Source organism: Bos mutus, chromosome 23 (assembly GCF_027580195.1).
Source record: "Bos mutus isolate GX-2022 chromosome 23, NWIPB_WYAK_1.1, whole genome shotgun sequence".
Classification (NCBI taxonomy): Eukaryota; Metazoa; Chordata; class Mammalia; order Artiodactyla; family Bovidae; genus Bos; species Bos mutus.
In genome coordinates, this window is record NC_091639.1 from 42,735,015 (window position 1) to 42,759,281 (window position 24,267).

Sequence of the window (24,267 nt, forward strand, 5' to 3'; positions counted from 1 at the left end):
CCGAAGTGTGGCATCTTCTCCCCTAAGTGTTCTGTTCCCATGGTTGCTCTCTCCACTTCTCCAGCCCTCTGTGCCAGCCCCCCTAAGAGTGAGCCAGACAGGGATGCAGCGTCCTCCAAGGCGCCAGCAGCAGCAGTGCCTCAGAACCTGGAGGAGGAGGCTGGAGGGTGAGCACGGCTGAAAGCAGTTCATCCCTCTCGCCAGCGCCGGCCCTTTGCAGCGGGGTTCACCGCGCTGTGCGGTGGAACCTGCGGGAGTCATCAGCGTAGTGGGCGGGGCGCTCTAGTACACCTCCTCCATTCAGAGCGCGCCGTGCTCGTGTGACGTCAACAGTTGCTGGGCAGATGAGGCCTAATCAGGTTGCAAGGAGAGGCGGGGTTTAGAAAAGGCGAGCTCCGGAGTGCTCGGTCCAGCAAGAATTACGCGAGGAGCTGGGGGCGGAAAGCGCAGTTCTTGTGGGTGGCTACAGGTTGGGGAGACCGTTGAACTGGGAGAGGCCCTAGGAGGCACCAGGCGGAAGTCTGGGGCTGTACCTTCTCCTGGGCGCTCCGTTCCCCCACTCGTGCAGGTATATTCGGCGGGCAGTCGCCCCGGGACCTGTCCTGGGACTCAGGGCCACCACGCACTCCTAGCCCTCCCCTACTTTTTATAAAACGAGGCTCCTAGGCGCCCCCCTCCTCCGTTTCCGCTGAAACTGCTCCCAGGTTCTCGCTGAGGTTGAGCCCGTTTGGGGTGAGGCTGCGCTTTTGATGCTATGACCCCCACCCCGCCCTGTAACTGTCCCCGGAGGATGCCGCAGGCTGGCCGTGTCTTTCGCTGAAACCTCATCGCCGGGTGGGGAGGGGGGCGGCTTTCGAAGCCGCTCTGTCTTTCTTCCTTTCTTCTAACGGCCTGGCACCCTCGTTTCCCCAATTTCCATGAAGGCGAAGCAGAGAAGCCTCTTCCCAACCTAACACTCCCCGTGCCCGGACTCGAACGGGACGGCTCCTCGGAAAGGGCAGGGGGATGTGGAAAACATTTTGGTTCCCTCCCCTTAAGGCTTCGGGCTTTCGCTTTCACTTCCTCCTCCGCGAGCCGCCAGGTCTCTGGGTGCTGAGCGGCCATGGCGCTGCTAGACGTGTGCGGAGCCCCCCGAGGGCAGCGGGGGGACTGGGCTGTGCCCCTCGCGGGAAGCCGGCAGCGCTCGGACCCCGGCCACTACGGCTTCTCCCTGCGATCTCCGGAGCTCGCCCTCCCCCGGGGCATGCAGGTCAGGGCTCTAACAAAATCCCGTGGGAGGCAGGCGGGCGGGCGGGGGCGGGGGGTTCAGTGGGGGTGTGCGCAGAGTAACGGAGGGGCTGCCTGGAGGCTGTTCCGAGGCGGGGAAACGCGCAGGGGCATCCTTTAGGAGAGCCTCGTTTGGGGTCCAGGGCCGGAGCTGGGGAAGAGGCCACGTGGGACCTGGGGCTGGCCGCCTGAGGGCTAGGAAGTGCAGATTAGGACCAAGAGCTGAGGGTGGGATCCCCGTTCTCCATCACACACAGATCACGGAGTCTTCCTTATTGGGCGACCCTATGATACAGGGGCTGTAGACTCTCTTGGGAAACCTATGACCTTGAGCGGTTGGCCTGGCCCCGGCCATTCATTGTTGTGTGCCTTGGTCAAGTCCCCTAGCACTTGGTCTGGGTCTCCTGGGCCTCTCTTCTGTAAAGTGGGGATACAATTCATAAAACGTGTTTCCTGAGGATTAAATGACCTATGAATGGAAAATCATTATAGTTACCCTTAAAATGTTTAGTTACAGTAACTTAAAAAATTTTTATTTTCATTTCTGGTTGTGCTGGTAAATGGAAAAGGTCAGTGTCGTGGCCTCGTCTTTTTCGTCTCCCCAGTCATTTCCTTGCAAAACTGGGCTGTTAACTGCTTCATTTATTCGTGGTATGGCTATCTTCACCTTCCCACGCTCTGCAAATTTGCTTTCCTGGAGCATCCATCTTCGGAAGTTTGCAGTGGTCCTTTCTCTGCCTCTTCTGTCTCATTAGCCCACTGAATTCTTCCGGTCCCTGGGTGGGAATGGAGAAAGTAAGGTGCAGATCGAGATGGCTCATGGCACGACCACGCTGGCCTTCAAGTTCCAGCATGGGGTGATTGTGGCCGTGGATTCTCGGGCCTCAGCTGGGAATTACATTGGTGAGTGTGTGGGTTCCGGCTGGCGGAATCTAGGGAGCTGGGCCCTCCTCTCAGCAGGAGTCCAGTATCTGCACCAAAGTGGGACCAGATGTTGACTCGGAACATTCAGGGAAACCTGTGCGCTCATCCCCCCTCTCCCCAAACTCCATCTTCTTCCAGCCACATTAAAGGTGAACAAGGTGATTGAGATTAACCCTTACCTGCTCGGCACCATGTCCGGCTGTGCGGCTGACTGCCAGTACTGGGAGCGCCTGCTGGCTAAGGAGTGCAGGTAGGCCAGGCCTCTTACTCTCCTCTAAGCACAGGTTCTGCATCTTGCAGATCACTGCTCCTCCCCCAGTCTCCCTACATTCACAGAACATCTTAGTGCTAATGTCCTATCTCAAAAAGCCACCTTTTGGTGATTAAAAAACCTTCTCTTTAATCTCAAGCTTGTGCTCCTGCCAAGAAGCCAGATTGAAAGTGAAAGTGAATGTGTTAGTAGCTCAGTCCTGTCCGACTCTTTGAGACCTCATGAACTGTATAGTCCACCAGGCTCCTCTGTCCTGGGATTCTCCAGGCAAGAATACTGGAGTGGGTTGCCAGCCCCTTCTCCAGTGAATCTTCCCAACCCAGGGATTGAACCCAAGTCTCCTGCATTGCGAGCAGGTTCTTTACCATGTGAGCCACCAGGGAAGCCCAGGTTATTTGTCAATTATTTAGTAATGACCATCCACCCTAGTGGGATATCATTTACTGGGATTTCTCTAGGTGATTTTGATGACTTCCCTGGCAGTCCAGTGGTTAAGACTCCACACATCAACATGGGGAGCATTGGTTTGATCCCTGGTTCAAGAACTAAATCCCACATGCTCCACCAAGAGCCCGAAGAATTAAAAAAAAGAAAAGAATTCTATATAAATTCCAGATCTTTGTCCATCCTGAGATCCTACAGAACCATTCCTTTTAGATGCTAATCTCTTCAGCCATGTTCTGCTCATCAAGTAACCTGCCCAGAGGGCTGTCCTCCTGCCCCTTGTAAACTCTCTCCCTGGACTGTCCGGTCCTCACCCAGGCTGTACTATCTGAGGAATGGGGAGCGTATCTCTGTGTCGGCCGCCTCCAAGCTGCTCTCCAACATGATGTGCCAGTACCGGGGCATGGGCCTCTCCATGGGCAGCATGATCTGTGGCTGGGACAAAAAGGTGAGTCCCCTCCCTGCTGCGTATTCCAAGGTGTAGACGAGAGGTAAGTTTCCTGGCCTTACACTCCCCTCCCTCCCCTTCCCTGCACAGCACAGAGAAAGCTTGGTTGCAGAACTGTTGCTCAACAGCAATTTCTAGGTCCGGATGTGGACCATTGTTTCATAAGCTTGTCCCTTTGGATCAAATAGCTGATTTCAAGTTTGTTTTTCCTCCTCAAAGTTCTACGATTGTTTCCAAAGTGCTTTCCTAGTTCCCATGTTCCTGGGCTCATCTGTAGTCTCTGGTCCACTTCTTGTGGCTCACACTTGAATCTGGGTGTTACCAACAACTTCCAACCTTCTTGCTTCCTACAGGGTCCTGGACTCTACTATGTGAATGACAGTGGGACTCGACTCTCGGGAAATATGTTCTCCACCGGTAGTGGGAACTCCCATGCCTATGGGGTCATGGATAGTGGCTATCGACCTGACCTTAGTATTGAAGAGGCCTATGACCTGGGCCGAAGGGCAATTGTTCATGCCACCCACCGAGACAGCTATTCTGGAGGCGTTGTCAATAGTAAGAGATCAAAGTGCCCCCCTCTGTCCCTGGGGTGGGGGCAGGGGGGTTGAGATTGGGAGGTATGGGGGAGGCAGGGTGGCAGAGAGCAGGTTTTCCTAGCCGGAAGAGGGGCACTGAAGCCCCTGTCACAAGGGCTTTGAGAGCGTGTGCTGCTGTTGTCGCCGTTGATGTAACAGCGTCAGCAGGACCTCGCCGAGGGGACCATGACTCCATGCTCTTTCCCGTCTGCCTGCAGTGTACCACATGAAGGAGGACGGCTGGGTGAAAGTGGAAAGTACAGACGTCAGTGACCTGATGCACCAGTACCGGGAGGCCAGTCAGTGATCGTGGCGGTGACATGCGGGCAAGTCGGGGGAAGCCTGGCTGACTCAGGGACCTGGGCCGGATCGCACTCTGGGAGAAGGAGGCCTGACCTGGCCCAGAGACGGAGAACCAGCGGCCACTGGAAGGCAGCACAGAGTTTATCCCTTTGTGTATTCTCTGTCTCAATGAACGTCACCCCCACCCCCCCTCCTGGATGCCCCACTAAGCACAATAAAGGAAAACGGTTATAAAAGCTGTGTGTTGTGGCTGTGGGCTCAGGGCTGGGGTGGCTGGGAGGAGGGGACAGGAAATAGAGACAGGTTTTTCCTGAGAAGAGAGAAACCCCTGCCTCAGAAATGGGGCCTCACCAAATATTTCTCCCGGGCTTCCACTCTCATTCCTCCAGGACCGCTGGAAGGCTGTGTTATCTGTGTTTAACCGAGGTTAGGGTCCTTTCTGTGGGCTCTCAACCAGGAGGCTCCTGTGTGGCTGCTTGTTAATGGTTTGGATATGTTGGAGGAGGGCACTTGGAACACCTGTTTTTAACTGCGTTAGAATGGGAGAAACAAGTTTCCTCCTCACATGTGTGCACGAACTGTGAACACAGCCCCATTTACCTCATATAGCCCCACGGAGATGAAACCGTTCACCTCAGGTTGGGACTCGAACCCACGTGGCCAGGGTGTGAACCCAGACAAAACTCAGAATCTTCCGACAGATCACACACCTGGCTTAAGGACTTAATGGAGCTCAGGTTCTTGACGTCTTGTTGAAGAACGAATTCAGTGAGAGACGAAGTGATAGATGAGAAGTGGATTTATTCAGAGAGGAACACACTCCACAGATGGAGTGTGGGCCATCTCAGAAGGCAAGAACGGGCTTGAAACGTAGTACGGTTAGCTTCCATGGGCTGGGTAACTTCATAGGCTAATGAGTGGGAGGATTATTCCAACTATTTTGGGGAAAGGGTGGAGATTTCCAGGAACTGGGCCCCCACCCACATATGGGTCTTTGCTGGTTGATCTTGGAACTGTCATGGCACCTTGTGGGAGTGTCATTTACCTGGATTATGTGTTACAGTGAGCATTCACCTAGGATCAAGATCTAGGGTGAGTCGACTTGTCCACCATCTTGGACCTGTTTGGTTCAGTCAGTTTGTGTTATGTCCTTGGGCTCCTTCATTCCTTTAAAGGTTGGGCCCTGCCCTCTTCCCTCCTGTGGAGTGGATATTACATGAAAAGATGCACGTTAGCCATTCAGTTTCATGATGGGTCACACTCATTGCAAGATGACAAGACTGCGATTGAAGTGGAACAGGAGATAAAGGAGGCTTCCCTGAAGTTGGGAAAAAATGAGGAAAAAGTAACCGGTTAGAAAGATGAGACAGGCATAGTAAGATTTCCTTTTTCTTTCGGCTGTGCTGCATGGTATGTGGGATCTTAGTCCCCTGACTGTTAGGGAAATTAAAGTGGAGGTAGTCTTGTTCAGGCTTCAGAAGCAGGAGAGCAGGCCTCTGACCTGCTTCTGACCTGCCTGGACACTGCCCAATTCCGTGGCTGTCTTCAAGCAGAGCAAGTCAGGTGGCACTTGAAATAAAGATAATGGTGGGGCTTCCCTGGTGGCTTAGTGGTGAAGAATCCACCTGCCAATGCAGGAGACACGGGTTTGATCCCCAATCTAGGAAGATCTCATGTGTCTCAGAGGAACTAAGCCCGAGTGCTGCAGCCACTGAGCCTGTGCTCTAGAGCCCGGAGCCAAACTGCTGAGCCTGGGAGCCACAACTACCGAAGCCCTCCTGCCCTAGAGCCTGTGCTTGGCAACGAGAGAAGCCACTGCAATGAAAAGCCCACGCAAGCAACTAGAGAGTACCCCCACTCACCACAACTAGAGAAAAGCCTGAGCAGCAACAAAGACCCAGCACAGCCAAAAATAACAAAAAATAAAATTATATTAAAAAAAGAGAAAGGGGTGAACCTTGGAATTCTTGAGCCCCTGGAGGTCTGGCCAACCCCCCAAGATATAATGAAATCCTATGACTCACAAGGTAAAAGAAACAGCATTATAAAAAGGTATTTTTGCACACAAACTCATGATGGTATCAGTCTATGGTTTGGAATTATAATCAGGAGCCCCTGAAACTGCAATTCGAAGTCTCACTCGTGGGGTGGATGCACCACTCGGGAACTTTTCCTAACTAGGATTCCAGATTGCTGTTAATGAGGGACTTCCCAGCTGTTTAAGTCGGAATGTTGGTTAGCCCAATTTGGTGATGTACTTGTTGTTCAATTTTCTCAATTGTTTCTATTTCTCTTCTTTTAATGACTGTCTATTGAAATCAGGCCAGATAATCCTCTATTAAATATTAAAATCATTTCACCAGGGATCGAACCACGTCTCCTGGATTAGAAACGTCCCACTTGACAGCTAGGGAGGTCCCCACTGTGAGATTCTCTGAATTATGTTGGGCCTGCAGGGAGAAGCAGCACAGTGTCACTTTCCCAGGAGAATTAATCAAGAGAAAAGCCTGTAAGTAGAAAGCAGCTGAGTGTGGAGTTTTTTTTTTTTTAATTAGAGAGAGATCCTTAAAATTCCAGAATGAACAGGGTTGGAGAAGTTTAAATAATTTCCTAACTTCAAATCTAAATTTGAAGTGACTCATGGTAATTGTGCCAACAACATTCCAAGAGGGTGGTTTGGAATTCAAGTGGTCCTCCCTTGGGGGACATTTTGAGTCTGGGAGGTAGTTTCAACTAGAAGAGTTATTTCTGGAATAAACCCAGTTGCATGTTCCACAAATGGGCTCTGGGTCTGGTAGGACCTATAGAAACCCGATTACTGAGCTAATCAGTGTTAGAGTAGACCAAGAAACAAAGCCCACTTTCCTCATATGATGAAGGCATTCCCCAAATAACTGAGGCACACATTTAGAGGCTTCTGAGCACGTGCTTGCTCAGGAGCTCTGCTGAGGAAGACATGAAGATGTAGGGTGAGTGCCTTCTCAGATAAGAATCTGCAGGTGGAAACTCACACAGGTCCTGGTGAGGTGGAGGGGCCTTCTGTTTTGCAGAAGTCCTGCTTGTTTCTCACTTGGTCTCCGCTCTCTTTTTTTTTTAACCCCAAGATCCCACAACTGGAACTTGGATGGGGGAAAGAGGGCTGTTCTCAAAATAGGCTCAATTCAGCTCAGTTCAGTTCAGTCACCCAGTCGTGTCTGATTCTTTGCAACCCATGGACTGCAGCACGCTATGCCTCCCTGTCCATCACCAACTCCCGGAGCTTACTCAAACTCATGTCCATCGAGTCAGTGATGCCATCCAACCATCTCATCCTCTGTCGTCCATCCCGTTCTCCTCCTGCCTTCAATCTTTCTGAGCATCAGGGTCTTTTCCAATGAGTCAGCTCTGCATCAGGTGGCCAAAGTATTGGAATTTCAGCTTCAGCATCAGTCTTTCCAATGAATATGCAGGACTGATCTCCTTTAGGATTGACTGGTTGGATCTCCTTGCAGTCCAAGGGACTCTCAAGAGTCTTCTCCAACACCACAGTTCAAAAGCATCAATTCTTCGGCGCTCAGCTTTATGGTCCGACTCTCACATTCATACATGACTACTGGAAAAACCATATTTTTGACTAGACGGACCTTTGTTGGCAAAGTAATGTGTCTGCTTTTTAATATGCTATCTAGGTTGGTCATAGCTTTTCTTCCAAAGAGCAAGCGTCTTAATTTCATGGCTGCACTCACCTCAGAGCGGAGGTAAGAAAATCCAGCGGTTCTTCAATTGCAAAGCATCCCAATCCTTGAAACAGCGTCATCTTACTTAACCGTAGTTTTAAGAAGTGCAGTAGTTTCCTACGACAGAGTACTTGTGGCTGAGGGTGGTAGACTCGCCCTGGCACGCGGAGCCGGCCTCGGGCACCGGTCCTGCGTTCCGCGGGTGTCGCGCGCCCCCGGCCGGCCGCCAGGCGCGCAACCAGGCGGCGGCTGCCGAGGCGGAAGCGAAAGCAAAAGCGAAAGCCCAGGAGCCTGGCCGCCCCCGGCTGGGGGAGCCTCGCCTGCCAAAAGAGGCGAGACGGAGCGGAGGCCGCGCGAGGGGACCTCAGAGCTCAGCCCTCGGCACGCCAGCAAAGAGCTCGGGAGCCGCCACTGGTGAGCTTGTGCGCGTGGAAACCTGGAACGCTGACACAGGCGCAGCCCGCCCGGCACGCGCGCTGCGCCCCCGCCTCCCGCCCCTTTGGACCCGGGGCCTGGGGAGCGCGGCGGGCATCGTCTGGCCCCTGGGAACTCGGCGGCGGCTGGCGGGGCCGGGGTGTGCGGTGGGGGTCACGGGACGTGTTTTAGAGGACGAGGCTGCTGATGGTCAGGCTTCCCAGCTCCCTCTGTCAGGCCGAATGCCTTGGGTCCTAGGAGGGGGGTGCTGGTGAGACGGGGTACCCAGGGCATCTTTCAGGGCAGCACAGGGTTAAAAAAAAAAAAAAGGAGGGGGCGGGGGGAAGCCAGCGGACGCTTGGGCAGAGTGGGAGTGGGGATAGGGACTGGAAGCCACCTCTGTCCTTCTTTTCTATCCCTAGATCTCGCCATGCGGAGCCCGGACCTGAGACCCTGGGCCTCCCTGCTGCTGGCGGACTTGGCCTTGCTCTGGCTGCTGCAGGGGCCCCTGGGGGCCCTACTTCCCCTCGGGCTTCCCGGCCTGTGGCTGGAGGGCGCCTTGCGACTCGGTGGACTTTGGGGGCTGCTGAGGCTGGGAGGGCTGCTGGAGGGCGTGGGAGCACTGCTGCCGATCCTCTGCCTGGTGAACCCCCTGTTTCTCTCCCTGAGGGCTCTTGTCCTGGGGGCCTTGAGCGCCCCTCTGGTCAGAGTGGCTGCAGCCACCTGGGCCTGGCTGCTGCTGGGGTATGGGGCAGTGGGGCTGAGCAGGGCCCTGTGGGCCGTGCTGAGCCCTCCAGGAGCCAAGGCGGAGGGGCAGGGCCAGGAGAACAGAGTCTTGATGTGGAGGCTGCTGAAGCTGTCCTGGCCTGACCTGCCTTTCCTGGTTGCCGCCTTCTCCTTCCTCTCTCTGGCCGTGTTGGGTGAGTGGGGAGAGGGCGCAGGGACTTGGGGGTTGGGAGGAGGCCTTTCAGCAGCCACTCTCTGACTGGACCCTCCTGGCTTGTTGCAGGTGAGACCGTGATCCCTTACTATTTTGGCCGTGTGATTGACATCCTGGGGGGCGACTTTGATCCTGATGCCTTTGCCAGTGCCATCTTTTTCGTGTGTCTCTTCTCTGTTGGGAGGTAGGTGATGAGCGATTTGTTAGCCCCCAGTTTTTACAGGGGACCTCACTTTGCTGTTTTCAATCCCCTTTGTGCACAAAGCACAAAACTCTTAAATGAAGAAAAAGCCTGTATGAGTTCATTCACCGTCTATATCAAGCATCCATCCATTTACTCCATTCGCTGCCTGGCTCCAACATCTTCAAAGTTTATATTGCTTATTATAGTTCAGATACGAGTGAGTGTAGTACAATAGGTGTTTTTGTGTTGAGTGGAATGTCTCTCAGTTGCCTGTGAGCATTTTTATCTCCGTGAAGTTCCGTTTCTCTTTTCTGATCTGACCTCCCAGCTCATGTTTGTTTCCAGTTAGCCTATTGTCAGGGTGGGGGGCATGTTTGTTCATCCTGACCCTTCTTCCCTAACTCATCTTGTCAGTCTTGGAAGCTCTTACTCTGAGCCTTGTCACCTTTCTTTCCAGCATCTTTACTCTTTCCCACTGTATTTACTTTCCCTTTTGTTTTTCAACACAGCCAGGAATCTGCTGTCTACAAACTAACTACTTGGTAGGGGTTGGGACTAGGATGAGGCTCACTGGGTCCTCTTTTTTCCTTCCTCTGTTGATTCCTGCCCTTCATGTCTCTTATTTGTTTCTCTTCTGCTGTCTTGATATACTACCCCCAACTTTGTACTTCTTTTCCTTCTGTGCTTTTTCTTCTCCTTCCCTCCCCCTTCCTCTCTGCATCTCTCTCTCCTTCATTCCTCCAACCCTCTTTCCCCACAGCTCTCTGTGTGCAGGCTGCCGAGGAAGCATCTTCACCTTCACCATGTCCAGAATCAACCTGCGGATCAGGGAGATGCTTTTCTCTTCCCTCCTGCACCAGGACCTCCCTTTCTTCCAAGAGACTAAGACAGGTAAGGCCTGGGGTGCAGGTCTGGGGTCCTCCTGCATGTTCCTTGCCCACCTGCTGCCACCTACCTGCACCCAGCTGGGCCTGCCTGCATCCTTGGTGCCAGGGCCGGGAGCTGTTTTTCTCTCTTTGGGGACCTGTCTCTCTGCAAGGAAGGGGGGCTCCGTGAGATGACCGGAGGTCAGGATGGAATTTCTGGGGGTTCTGCATTACAACACATGGTTTCCTTGCCTGCTCTGTCCTGCCCAGGGGAGCTGAATTCCCGGCTGAGCTCGGATACCAAACTGATGAGTAACTGGCTTCCTTATAACACCAATGTGCTGTCTCGAAGCCTGGTGAAAGTGCTGGGACTTTATGGCTTCATGCTCAACCTGTCACCTCGACTCACCTTCCTCTCTCTGTTCGAGGTGCCTCTCATGATAGCGGCTGAAAAGGTGTACAATGCCCGCCGTCAGGTATGTGCGGATGCTGGGGAATCCCCAGGGAAGACCACATCCCAGGGACTTTATGTGAACGTGTGTGTTTTTGAGAGAGGAGTGGGGGGAGAGGGAGAGATTTTCAGATGTTGAATGTGGTTCCCTGTGCTATACAGTAAATCCTTGTTGCTTCTCTACTTTGTGTGAGTGATTTATATCTGTTAACCTCAAACTCCAAATGTATCCCCTCCTCCACATTTGGTAACCATAAGGTTTTTTTTTTTTTTTTTTATGTCTGTGAGTCTGTTTTGTTTTGTGTATAGATCCACTTGTATTTTTTTTAGATTGCACATATAAACAATATCATATAATATTTGTCTTTCTCTGTCTTACTTCACTTAGCATGAAGGGACTGGAGTGGGCTGTGGGGGTTGGCTGTCTTCTGCCAAATTGGCCCGCTCCATCGTTGGCCCCACTGTTCCAGGCAGTCCTTTGGGAGATCCAGGACGCCACGGCGAAAGCTGGGCAGGTGGTGCGGGAGTCGGTTGGAGGGCTGCAGACCGTGCGCAGTTTTGGAGCCGAGGAGCAAGAGGTCTGTCGCTATAAGGAGGCCCTTGAACGATGCCGGCGGCTGTGGTGGCGAACGGGACCTGGAACAGGCCCTCTATCTGCTCTTGAGGAGGGTGAGGAAGCTGAGGGCTGGAGGAGGAGGCACAGGTGGGGGCTGGTCTTGGGGGTCCTTGGGGTTCTCGATGCCTTTGCCAGTGCCATCTTTTTCATGTGTCTCTTCTCTGTTGGGAGGTAGGTGATGAGCGATTTGTTAGCCCCCAGTTTTTTCAGGAGACCTACTCTCCTGTTTTCAATTCCCCTTTGTGCACAAAGCACAAAATACTTAAACAAAGAAAAGTCTGCATTTGTTCATTCACTGTTCTGTGTCAAGCATCCATCCATTTACTCCTTCATTCGCCACCTGGCTCCAACATCTTCAAAGTTTATAGTACTTATTGTAGTTACAGAGTTGAGTGAATGTAGTATAACAGGTGTTTTTGTGTTGGATGGAATGTCTCATCATAGGGGCAGGGAGGCCAAAGAGTGGAAGGTCCTCAGGCTCTCCTTTCTTCTCCCTTCAGATGCTGCACTTGGCAATGAATGTGCTCTTGCTGAACTGTGCGTTGCAGCAGATCCTGGCCGGGGACCTCACCCGCGGTGGGCTCCTCTCCTTCCTGCTTTACCAGGAGGACGTGGGCAAGCTACATGCATGTGAGTTGGGAGCTGTGCGTGCTCTCATTTTCCTCCTTTGGCTTCTATTTGTTCCCCTTAAAAAACAAACTGAAATAACCCCAACTCATTGTCATTTAAAATTTCAAACTTGGGTTAAAAAAAGAGGAAAACGATAAATCTATAAACGTGAACCTCCTTGTACTCAGCATCTTTTTTTTTTTTTTTACTTTTTGTTTAACTTTTTAAAGACAACTTTTTACTTTATATTGGTATATAGCCGGTTAACAACATTATGACAATTTCAGGTGTACAGCAAAGTGAATCAATCTCCATTCTTTTTTAGATTCTTTTCCCATGTAGGTCATTACAGGGTTTTGAATAGAGTTCCCTGTGCTCTACAGTAGGTCCTTATTAGTTATCTATTTAATATATAATTGTGTGTATATATCAGAGGATATAGACTATAGTTCTCTGTGCTATACAATGGGACCTTGTTTTTGTCTCCCAGCATCTAACAGTTATCAACTCATGGCCAATGTTATTTTATCTGTACCACCCACTGACTTCTCCCCACCCATATTACTTTGAATCAAAGCCAAGATATGGTTTCATCTGTAAATATGTATCTCTAAATGTAAACATTACAAATATATAACCACAAAGCCATGATCATACCAAAAAAATTAACAATAACCTCACCAAATACAGTGGTCAGATTTCCACATGTTTCATATGTATGTATGAAATACAGGTATGTATTATATTGATCTCTTTTTTCCTCTCTCATATACATCTGTGGTGGCAACAATCAATAAAGCTTAGTGTCACGATCTATTGAATTATTCAGGGTTGCAAAAATGGTGACACTCTGTCATTCCTTCATTTATTAGCCAGGATGCATCTCTCCGGGAGATGTCTTCTCATGTGCTGATAAGCTGCTGAGTGGTATAGTTTGATTAGGAAAGGCAGAATGAGTATTTAGTTCTTTCCCTATAGACGTGTGCTCACTCGCTCAGTCCTGTCCGACTGTTTGCAACCCCATGGACTGTAGCCCGCCAGACTCCTCTGTCCATGGGATATTAAGGCAAGAATACTGGAGTGGGTTGCCATGCCCTCCTGACCAGGAATTGAACCTTTGTCTCCTGCATTGGCAGGCAGATTCTTTACCAGTGAGCCTCCTGGGACACCCTCCTTATATAAACCAGTTTTGAAAAGTAATTAGTTACTGCACCTTGGGCTTTAGTTTATAACTTTTATAAACATCTCTTACATGTGGAGAGCTGTGTGAGGCAGTCTGGTGGCTGCAAAGATGAGGTGGGCACAGTGCTTGCATTTAAGGAGTCCCTGTCTCACCAGGCTAGACAGCTGTGTACAAGTAACACAGCACAGTAGCTGGAAAGGTCTGGAGATGAAGGTGATGCTGGATGGGAGGGGCAAAGATGTCTCCATCCTTTACAGTACAAATTGGAATAATGGGGTGCTGGTGCCCATTTTGAGTCAAATTGCACACTTACTCCTGATAGTCCAGTGGTTAGGACTCTGTGCTCCCACTGCAGGATGCATGGGTTTGATTCCTGGTGGGGCAACTAGGGTCCCACTTGCCACCTGGGGCAGCCAACATTTTTTGTAAAAATCTTTTTTTTTTTTTTTTTAGACTCTTATACTAGTTATTTCATATGGAAGCCATCTGCCTCATTATTCAGGAAAGTGAGTGTTAGTTGCTCAGTTGCATCCCAGTCTTCAACCCGCCAGGCTCCTCTGTCCATGGAATTCTCCAGGCAAGAATACTGGAGTGGGTTGCCATTCCTTTCTCCAGTTAAAAAATCTTTTCTAAGAAAGTTTTTTTTTTTTTTTAATCTTTAAAAATTAAAGGTGGTGATCTTTTTTGGGACAAGGGGAGAAGCCCAGCTCGGGTGGAGTGTGGCGGGGCTGTGTGAGGAGCTGGGAAGCTGGTTCGTGGCCACAGCTGCCTTTGCTTAGCTGAGCCCCGCCCTTCTGTTTTGCAGACCCTGGTGTACATGTTTGGGGACATGCTGAGCAACGTGGGGGCAGCCGAGAAGGTGTTCCGCTACCTGGACCGAAAGCCAGATCTGCCTCCACCGGGGACTTTGGCCCCACCCACTCTGCAGGGCAGGGTGAATTTCCAGAACGTCTCCTTTGCGTATCCCAGTCGCCCCGACCAGCCTGCGCTCCAGGTGCCCGATGCGGGGAGCCTGGGCCCCTGACTCCCCGCGCGGATGATCGGCCTCCAAGGAGAGGGGAGGCCGGGGGAAGGGGCAGGCCTCTGACTCTTCCCCGGCTGTTCTAGGGTCTGACGTTCACCCTGAGTCCCGGGCAGATGACGGCGCTGGTGGGGCCTAACGGGTCTGGAAAGAGCACGGTGGCCGCGCTGCTGCAGAATCTGTACCAGCCCACCGAGGGCCAGGTGCTGCTGGACGGGAAGCCGGTCTCCGAGTATGAGCACCACTACCTGCACCGTCAGGTGGGGAGGACGGAGAAGGGTGGGCAGAGGGCAGGGGAGGGTGTGGGGGGGGGAACCCAAGGGGTCCGTGGTGAGCCGGGCGGGCGGGGAGGAAGGGCGGGTCCCTGCCGCGGGGGATGATGCACAGCCCTCTGCTCCCGTCGCCTCCGCTCAGGTGGTCTTGGTAGGGCAGGAGCCCGTGCTGTTCTCGGGCTCGGTGAGGGACAACATCACCTACGGCCTGAAGGGCTGCAGCGACGAGAAGGTGCTGGCTGCGGCCCGGGCGGCCCGCGCGGAGGAGTTCATCCGCGAGCTGGAGCTCGGGCTCGATACAGGTACCTGCGGCCACGGCGTCGCCCCCTGCGCGCCGCCAAGTGGGCGCTGTGGCCTCCCGACCCCCTCGGGAGCCTGTGTTCCCAGAGGAGCGGCCGCCGCGGAGGTCCCCCGCCCCACCCCCGTCCACGGGCGCTCGTCCTCCGGAGCGGTGCCCGTGGAAGTACCAGCCGCGCCTGTGACGCGGGCGTTGTCTGGGCCCCTGCCTCTGAGGAGAGGGGTTTCTCGGTCTCCTCAGAGGTGGGGGAGAAAGGCAGCCAGCTGGCCGTGGGGCAGAAGCAACGCCTGGCCATCGCCCGGGCCCTCGTGCGGGACCCCCGCGTCCTCATCCTGGATGAAGCCACTAGTGCCCTGGACGTGGAGTGTGAGCAGGCTGTGAGTGCGGGGCGGCGGGACCCCTCTTGGGGCTGGGGCCGGGCGGGGACCTCCCCGATCCTCTGAGGCTGCCTGACCCCGCGGAGGGAGGAGGGCAGCTGACCTTGCCCTTCTGCTCTGTGCTACCTTCTCGTGGCTCACGCCTCTTCCCCCTAAGCCCGTGGGCCCCGGCCTCCAGCCCCTTCTGACCCGGCACCCGGGGCATCGCGATCCTCCCCCTTCAGCTGCAGGACTGGAGAGCACAGGGGACCCGCACGGTGCTGGTGATCGCCCACAGGCTGCAGACGGTTCAGAGCGCCGACCAGGTCCTGGTGCTGAGGCAGGGGCGGCTGCAGGGCCCCGAGCAGCTCATGGACGGGCAGGACCTCTACTCCTGGCTGGTGCAGCAGAACCGGAGCGTGGAGACCCCAGACACAGCCGGCCCCGCCCAGGGCCATCTCAGCGACCCGGAGTAGCTCCTGCCTTGGCTTTCCCTGGATGTGTTCCCCTGGCTGGTTGTTTTTGGAGCTGGATTTAGACCGTGGGTACTTCTGCTGGGGCCGTGGGAGGGCGGGGGACGGGAGGCGTGGTATCTGTCTGCATCCAGGAACCTTAGTTACTTGACGAACAGAGTTTGCCTGGTGCTGAGTACTGTATTGTGGCATCTTGAGTATATTTAAAACTATTTTTTCTTACATAAATAGCATACATTTGTATAGTAAATTTAGACAATAGAGACAGTCTAAAGGAGAAAAGAAAAGAGAAAAGAGTCTAAAGGAGAAGGAGAAAAGTAAAATTATGCACTGTTTCATGTCCCAGAGATAATCACCATGACTATTTTGCTGGCTGTCTGATCAGTCTTTGGATTGTTCTTTGAGATACATAACTATTCATGAGTTTGCCCTTCCCTGTCTTTTTCTCAGTTCCCACCAGGGTCTGATATTTTGGGGACCACTAGGATATGGGGGAGCAGAGTACTGTTCCCTAATTAACAGTTTTAATAAAATTTTGATAACAGCTACTGTGTACAGTGTTTTAATATGTGTAGGAAATATGCGAAGTCTTTTCCATGTGTTATCATTTTTAATGCTTATCCTCAACCCTTTGAGGATTTACCCTTATACCCATTGTATGTATGGGAAAACTGAGTCTCAAAGAGATTAAAGGACTTTCCCAAGGTTGCACAGTGGTGGAATTGGACTTGGAATCCAGGCCTGACCCCGGAGTCCACACTGTCAACCAATTATATTGCACCTTGTGTTATAGTCTACTGAATAATCAAACCTCGTAAAGCTCTTTCACTTCTAGTTGTGAACAGCTCTGAATTCCTTATTTTCTAATTCCATTGTTACAACTTTTGTTCATTGTGTTGTGAAAGTGAAAGTGTTAGTCACTCAGTCGTGTCTGACTCTTTACGACGTCATGGACTGTAGCCCACCAGGCTCCTCTGTCCATGGGATTCTCCAGGCAAGAATACTGGAGTGGGTAGCCATTCCCTTCTCCAGGGTTTTTCCTGATCCAGGGATCGAACCTGGGTCTCCTGCCTCATAGGCAGATTTTTGTACCATCTGAGCCACCAGGGAATGATCTCATGTCCAAAGAGGTTCCCCTACCATTGGTTCATCTCTTCCAGACATTGTTAATGAAGTCATTTTTCTTTCTAGGGGACAAGTAAAGCAGTATCACTCCTGAAAAATCCTTCCTGTGTCCCTACTCTTTTCTGCACTGATATTTCTTCCCCAGAAACACAGCTTATCTAGCCCATTTCTCTCTGCTTTGCCTTTTGGAAAGGACGTTCCATCCATGATAAACTTCCTGCCCTCCTGATACCTTTGTGCCTCCGTATATGGCGCGCCCTGCCATTCCCAAAATGGCTCTCCCCATTAGGCCCTAGTTCTTTAAGATTCACCAGCAGCAGCAGGGTTTAAGTCTCCCAGGAATCCTTCTCTAGATGTCTCAGAGCTCCTTTCCATGTGCTCCAGTTGCTCTGCTCCCGGGGCTCACCTCTCTCACTGTCCCTATTAAATTCTCCACCCCCACCATCGACCTCCATCCTTAAACTAGACCGTGAGCCCCTGCAGGGGAGGCCATCTGTCTTATTAAAGCTTTATGTCTACTGCCTGGCACAGGGCTCCGTTCACACTGAATGATAAATAACTGTTTTGGGTAAATGAATAAATCTCCTTCCTCTACTGTCTTCCATCTCAATATTCCTTACACATACAAATCACTGACATTCCAGAGCTCTACATGTCACTGGTTCCTGGAGGGTCTTACATTTGCTCTTTTTTAGAAAACTGAAACTTTCACTTTCCCAGAAGTGGCAGGTACTTTCCAGACTAGCACTGAACTCCCCAGAACTTTCGTTGTTTGGGGTTTGTTTCTGCCTGGCAACTGTTGGCATCAGGGTGAGGCCAGAGTACATAACTTCCTATGCGTGCAAACCTTTACTTCATCCGCGGTTGTCCTACTGCTCCACACCTGTTCATTGTTCAAATTTCACCGAGGGCGAGATAAGCATTGGGAGAGAGAGAAAGTGAAAGTCACTCAGTTCTGTCCGACTCTCTGCGACCCCATGGACTGTATAGTCCATGGAATTCTCCAGGCCAGAATACTGGAGTCAGTAGCCTTTCAAATGTCACCGAGGGCGAATTAAGCATTGGGAGAGAGAAGACTGGCCTGATTCTTTCCCCTCCCCACCAAGTGTCCTTCCTCCATCTGTAAAATAGGAATAATAAGTTCTATATCCCCTACCTTGTGGGAACTATAGTCTTCATGGAGAAAAGGATCTATTAAAATTCTTTGGTAACCTCAGCAGCCATGAAATTAAAAGACACTTACTCCTTGGAAGCAAAGTTATGACCAACCTAGATAGCATATTCAAAAGCAGAGACATTATTTTGCCAACAAAGGTCCGTCTAGTCAAGGCTATAGTTTTTCCTGTGGTCATGTATGGATGTGAGAGTTGGACTGTTAAGAAGGCTGAGCGCCAAAGAATTGATGCTTTTGAACTGTGGTGTTGGAGAAGACTCTTGAGAGTCCCTTGGACTGCAAGGAGATCCAACTAGTCCATTCTGAAGGAGATCAGCCCTAGGATTTCTTTGGAAGGACTGATGCTAAAGCTGAAACTCCAGTACTTTGGCCATCTCATGTGAAGAGTTGACTCATTGGAAAAGACTCTGATGCTGGGAGGGATTGGGGGCAGGAGGAGAAGGGGATGACAGAGGATGAGATGGCTGGATGGCATCACTGACTCGATGGATGTGAGTCTGAGTGAACTCCGGGAGTTGGTGATGGACAGGGAGGCCTGGTGTGCTGCGATTCATGGGGTTGCAAAGAGTCGGACACGACTGAGCGACTGATCTGATCTGATTGAGGGACAGTCCCAGGTAAGACTTACTTCAGAGACACAGAAAAACATTCCCCGACAGTGCATTCAACAAACTCCTACAAGTATGTTCTGCCTGGTAACCACAAGCATTAGTAATTCTGATTTGTCCAGAGTTCCGGTTCTTTTTAAAAAAAAAATATGTATTTTTTGGCTGTGCTGGGTTTTGGTTGATGCTTGCAGGCTTCCTCTAGTTGTGGTGAGTGGGGTACTCTCGAGTTGTGGTGCAAAGGCTTCTGATGCAGTGGTTTCTCTTGTTGCAGCGCACAGCCTCTAGGGCACTTGGCTTCAGTAGTTGTTGTGTGCGGTTGCCACACAGCATGTGGGATCTTCCCAGACCAGGGATCGAACCTGCAACCCTGCAGTGGCAGGTGGATTCTTAACCACTGGACCACCAGGGAAGTCCAGTTCTAGTTTTTTTCATTTTCCCTCCTGCTGCCCATCACCATTTCACTCCCACCCCTTAAATTCCCCATCTTCTCGTCACTTATCTTCAGTCTTTCCACTTAGCCATGTGCTGCTCTTTCCGAAGCAAGATATGAATGGCAAAGAGGAAACTTAGGAGACTCTCAGATTACTGTGGGTCCCCAAACAACCTCCCACCCTGTCTGCCCTGCCCAATGTGGGAACGATATTGAACTCCAAGTCTTTCACGCCCCAGCTGAGTGGGGCAGCCACTTGCCTCTGAATGGCAGTGGGGCCTCAGAAGGAAGTGTGGAGTTGTCAGAATCTGCAGAGAAAGGACTGCCGCTGCTGCTGAGTCACTTCAGTCGTGTCCGACTCTGTGCGACCCCATAGACTGCAGCCCACCAGGATGCTCCGTCCCTGGGATTCTCCAGGCAAGAACACTGGAGTGGGTTGCCATTTCCTTCTCTAATGCATGAAAGTGAAAAGTGAAAGGGAGTCGCTCAGTCTTGTCTGACTCTTAGCGACCCCATGGACTGCAACCCACCAGGCTCCTCCGTCCATGGGATTTTCCAGGCAAGAGTACTGGAGTGGGGTGCCATTGCCTTCTCCAGAGAAAGGACTAGGGGGAAGGGAAAACAAAGATCTTCCCTGTTTTGGGTGCTGAGTGAGAGGAACATCCATTTTCTTGAATCCAGTGCCATCTGCTGGTCCTGGGAAATACTGAGTTTCAAGGATTTTATGAATTACAATATTCAGTATCAATGATAATCATTCATGGAGTGCTTTCTGTGTGCTCCTGCTGTGCTAAGAACCTGCCATACCCTACTTTACCTTTAAGGTAATCTTATGTGGCATGCATTATGTTCCCAATTGTAAGAATGAGAAATGGAGACTGAGAAACATTTGCTCACTTGCCTGGGACACAGAGCTACGTAAAGGTGGACTTTGTGCAACTTCACATATTTAGAACATACTTAAGAACACAAAGGTATACACAGAGACAACTGAAGAGAAAGGGAGAGAATATAAGCTAGTTTTCGGATATTTATAGTAGAAAACTAATAAGAACTATCTAACTGCATTATATAAAGGTAAAATCAAGATAATGCCAACATAAACAGCTTCCCCCAAATCTGAAAGACTGCAGTTTAGAAAAACACAGAAAGATATAGTGAAAGATTTTAAAAATGCAATGCTCATATAAACATATTTAATAGAAAATAATAATCTCCAAATTAGACTGAATCCATTTGCCATATTAATAATTGTAAATGGACTGAACTCATTAAAATATTAAAATTAAAATATTTTCAGATTAGATTAAAAAAAAACTCTGCTGTTTGCAATATACAAAAGATATGTTTAAAAATACAGTGACTCAGAAAGATTCTTTTTTTTTTTTTCACTTTTAAATTTGAATTTTTTGGCCACTCCATGTGGCATGTGGATCTTAGTTCCCTGGCCACAGATCAAACCCACTCCTCCTGCAGTGAAAGCATGGAATCTTAACTACTGGATTGATAGGGAAGTCCTGAAAGATTCATTCATTTATTCAACAAATAAAATGATAGACAAAGGCACAAAAAAAGAGAATGTAAACCTAAAGAAAGCAGAGGTCACAATCTTATTATTAAAGAAGGTGACATTCAGATCCATCTCCCCAAATTGATTGAGATAAGAAGGCACTTTATAATGGAAAGTGTAAAATTAAAAATGGATATCTAAGAGATATATAAGTTCCAAATAGCATATAAGTAACCATCATGGAGCAGAAATTAAGGAAGATACTAGGAAACTATTCAGAAAGGTAGTAATAGGTGATTTTAATTTACTTTTCTTAGGACTAGAGAAATCAAGTAGACAAAAGTTAGGAACACAGAAGATGCTACTAACTTAGTCAAAAGTTAGATCTGATGGATCTATATTGACATCTTCTCACTGAAAACTGGGAACACAATTTTTCAAGTTTCAACAATGTATTAATGAAAATGGACCACACATTCTGGCACAATAAACTTCAGTAATTTCCCCAAAAAGTAGGCATGATATAGATACAATTCTCCGACTATAATGGAACAAACTAAATAATAATAATAAGGTCAGAAAAGATAAATGCCCTTCCACATGAGTGAGAAAGCAACAACTGGAAAATTTCTAGAAAAATGACAATTGAAAATCACACATCAAAATTTTTAGGATACAGCTAAAGCAGTGTTCAGAGGAGAATTCATGACCTTAATTACTTATATCAATAAAAGGAAAGACCAAAACAAAGTGAATTAAATGAAAAGGGAACAAAATCAAATGGAAACAGCCTAAGTGTCTATCCGTAGATGAATGGATCAAGAAGATGCAGTACATACATATGATGGAAAGTTACTCAGTCAAAAAAAAAGAAAATCATGCCATTATCGACAACATAGACGGGCCTGGCAGGCATCACACTAAGGCAAAGTAAGTCAGAGAAAGACATACACTGTACGGTTTCACTTACATGTGGGATCTGAAAAACAAGTGAACAAGCAAAGAGCAGAAAGACACGTGGTACAGAGTGGTTGACAAAGGGGAGGGGACTGGGGAGTGAGTGAGATAGGTGAGGGAGATTCAGAGACGTAAACCTCCAGATACCAAATGAATGTGTCACAAGAATGAAATCCACAGGGTGGCTAAATCAGTGAATCCTATGGTAATAACTTTGTATGATGACAGATGGCATCTAGATTTATCATGTTGATCACTTTGTAATGTCTAGAAGTATCAAATCACTATGTTGTACACTTGGAACTAACATAGTGTTGTAACCTAATTATATCTCAAAAAAAAATAATAAAGTCACCAAGATAGTGACTGAAGAGATATTTTTGCCAGGTAATGAGAGAATGATTTTTTTAACACCCTCAAGGAACAGCTGCATCTACCATGCCCGACTTCTCTCACTCTCTAGAGAACAGGGAGGGAAAGCGGATGAGGGGTGCAAAATGAGGGGTGAGTTTTGGGGGAAAATCACAGAAAAGCCCGTATCTCTATGAAGTAGAGCTCTTGGTTGAAGTCAGGCAGGAAGAGAAAAATAAAAATCCCCCATCTTAGTTTTCAAACTCATACAAGTAGAACAAAAAACAAAAATGTGAGAGAAGGCAACTAGGCATGACCTCTCTCTTTATTAGCTGTCTCCCTGCAATGTCTAGTTTCTCTGAAGAGCCTGGGAAACCCAGATCCTCCCACTGGGGACGGTGACGAGCAGCACAGAAAACGACCCAACAACAGAGCTTCTGATTGGACCAACCTGATGCTTTCATTTATTCAAGCTGTTTCAGAGGCCACCGGCAAGGCAGATTCCCAGGTTGGTATTGCCTTCTCTCTTCGGTTGACTTTGCTACCTTTTCCTGCAGATGGTCTCCCTGTCATTCCTTGTTCCTGATCCATGAGACCACTGACTTCTTTTTAAGAGACAGGGATGGAGATCTATCCTGGCACCAAAGTTATAGTGCGATTCTTCAGTCATTTTGACCTTTTGTGCATCTTCTTGCAGGGATGTTAAAGATGTAGAAATGAGGTTTTCCTGGGTTCCCAAGTAAGAAATACAGTGCAATGAAAACAGCATAGCCCGTGGACTAACTTCCTGTGAACTCTGGTTCATTGTCTCATTACTTCACCTGTAGAAGGGACGTCATGATAGTATCACAGTGAAGAGTTGTTCTGATGATTCTCTCTCCCTCCTCCTGCCCCCCATATTCACACTGTGCCTAGAAAAATGATTCGTAACAAGCAGCTGACAGATATTAACTCTTATTGTTATGATGCAGTCAAGTTAGATTTCAGAACGTACGTGGTGCGGACACATTCACACCGGAAGTAAGAAAGAACAGGCCTGCTAACTTCCGGTTCAGCATCCGTATCCTCCAGTCTTCCCCATCTAAGGACCTCCTCCTCCCTCCAAATGCACGCACAAGCCCCATTTACTCTGTGTTCTCTGGGCCCCACGGTCCTCTTCTCCCCACGGGCTCTTGTTTATCTCTGAGAGAAGGTGCAGGAGCCCGGCCAGGGGGCTGGCAGCAGAGGAGGGGAGACAGGCTGAGACCCTTGGGGCCTTCTTATCTCCGACTTTTTCTGCTTCTGGTACACCCAGGTCACGTCCTCACTCACTCAGCCGCAAGCAAAACACTTTTCTTCATTTTCAGATGAGGTGAGATACATGGGAAAGATACATAGGCATTTGTGTGAAGAAAGAAGGAAATTAAAATTCAGCTGCTTGAGCTCCTTCTGATGGCTACCTTTTTTTTTTTTTTTTACTCAGCGCCACACACACCCTTCCAACTGGGAGCAACACCCCCACCCAGCTCTAGAACACTCACAACCATAACACTCACACTCACAACAGGTGACACATCCCCACACTTAGTCAATTTCTGACCTGTGGTCAGACTCCTAATTCATAAATATTTGAATCTACCTGAGGACTTGGGTGACATTCTGGTTCCTGTTCTAGCAAGTTTAGTGAGGCTGTGGTAACAAGAACTGCTGGTGCCTTTTTTTTTTGCTGCACTGCATGGACTATGGGATTTTGGTTCTCTGATCAGGGAGTGAACCTGACCCCTTGCAGTGGAGTCCCAATCACTGAAGCTCCAGGGAGGACCCATTATCAAATGCCTTAATTAAGCTCCAGGGACCTTCTTTAGGTTGACTGTTCTAATTAGACCTGCTTTTATATAATCTAATTAGAACATTTAAATTCAACATTTGAATGTTTTTGGTTGACTTGGTGATGTTGCCAAAATTGGACCTCTTTACAACAGTGCCAGATTACATCTTGGAGACAGAGTTTTGGTGAAGTATAAAGAAATAACTTTATTCCTTTGCCACGCTGGGCGGGGGGTCATAGGAGGAGGAGGTAGTGAGGAGTCTCACAGTGTTCAAGGAGCAGGGGGCTGGTCAGCACATGGACTGCTCTTCTGATTGGTTGGTGATGAGGTAATCTGGAGTCAGCATCATCAACCTCCTGGTTCCTGGGATCTGGGGTCTACATGCTTTTGGGCAGCCTACAGTTAACATCTTCCACCAGGAGTGCTCAGTATCTTCAAAACAGCTCACAGGATATGACTCAGAATACTATCTATAGTCCTTGAGGAAGAACTCAAGGTCCTTGCCTTTGTATAACGGCTCAGATATTATTATTTTGTCTTGTTTCACTATTTAATTTTTTTTCTTTTTTTGTATTTTCTCATTTCTTTGATTGAGGTTTTTCTACAGACGAAAGGCAGGTGGAGAATGTGGGTGGGCCGTCTATTCTGGGAAGACCTCATAGGATTCTGGT

The 24,267-nt window shown here is 49.5% G+C and overlaps 2 protein-coding genes across 4 annotated transcripts; both read left to right on the forward strand.

Annotated features, from left to right (window-relative positions):
- Window positions 1-427: 427 nt before the first annotated feature.
- Window positions 428-4,470, forward strand: PSMB8 (proteasome 20S subunit beta 8). Of its 3 annotated transcripts, XM_005891378.3 has the most exons (7): window positions 428-568; window positions 1,039-1,249; window positions 2,022-2,169; window positions 2,329-2,440; window positions 3,224-3,353; window positions 3,707-3,911; window positions 4,150-4,470. In XM_005891378.3, the coding sequence occupies exons 2-7, from the start codon at window positions 1,103-1,105 to the stop codon at window positions 4,236-4,238; spliced, it is 831 nt and encodes a 276-aa protein (XP_005891440.1). In that variant the 5' UTR covers window positions 428-568; window positions 1,039-1,102; the 3' UTR covers window positions 4,239-4,470. The 3 variants fall into 3 exon arrangements, with proteins under 3 accessions (XP_005891440.1, XP_070217530.1, XP_070217529.1); XM_070361428.1 differs by having other exon boundaries at window positions 450-1,249; XM_070361429.1 differs by lacking the exon at window positions 2,022-2,169 and having other exon boundaries at window positions 440-1,249.
- A 3,746-nt stretch (window positions 4,471-8,216) lies between these two features.
- TAP2 (transporter 2, ATP binding cassette subfamily B member) lies at window positions 8,217-16,177 on the forward strand. The gene is given in 13 exon segments (XM_070360827.1): window positions 8,217-8,364; window positions 8,787-9,284; window positions 9,374-9,488; window positions 10,249-10,379; window positions 10,625-10,830; window positions 11,276-11,431; window positions 11,433-11,474; window positions 11,922-12,047; window positions 14,019-14,207; window positions 14,321-14,494; window positions 14,649-14,808; window positions 15,045-15,181; window positions 15,406-16,177. Coding segments are annotated over 12 exon segments (2,157 nt in total). The 5' UTR covers window positions 8,217-8,364; window positions 8,787-8,794; the 3' UTR covers window positions 15,637-16,177.
- Window positions 16,178-24,267: the final 8,090 nt, after the last annotated feature.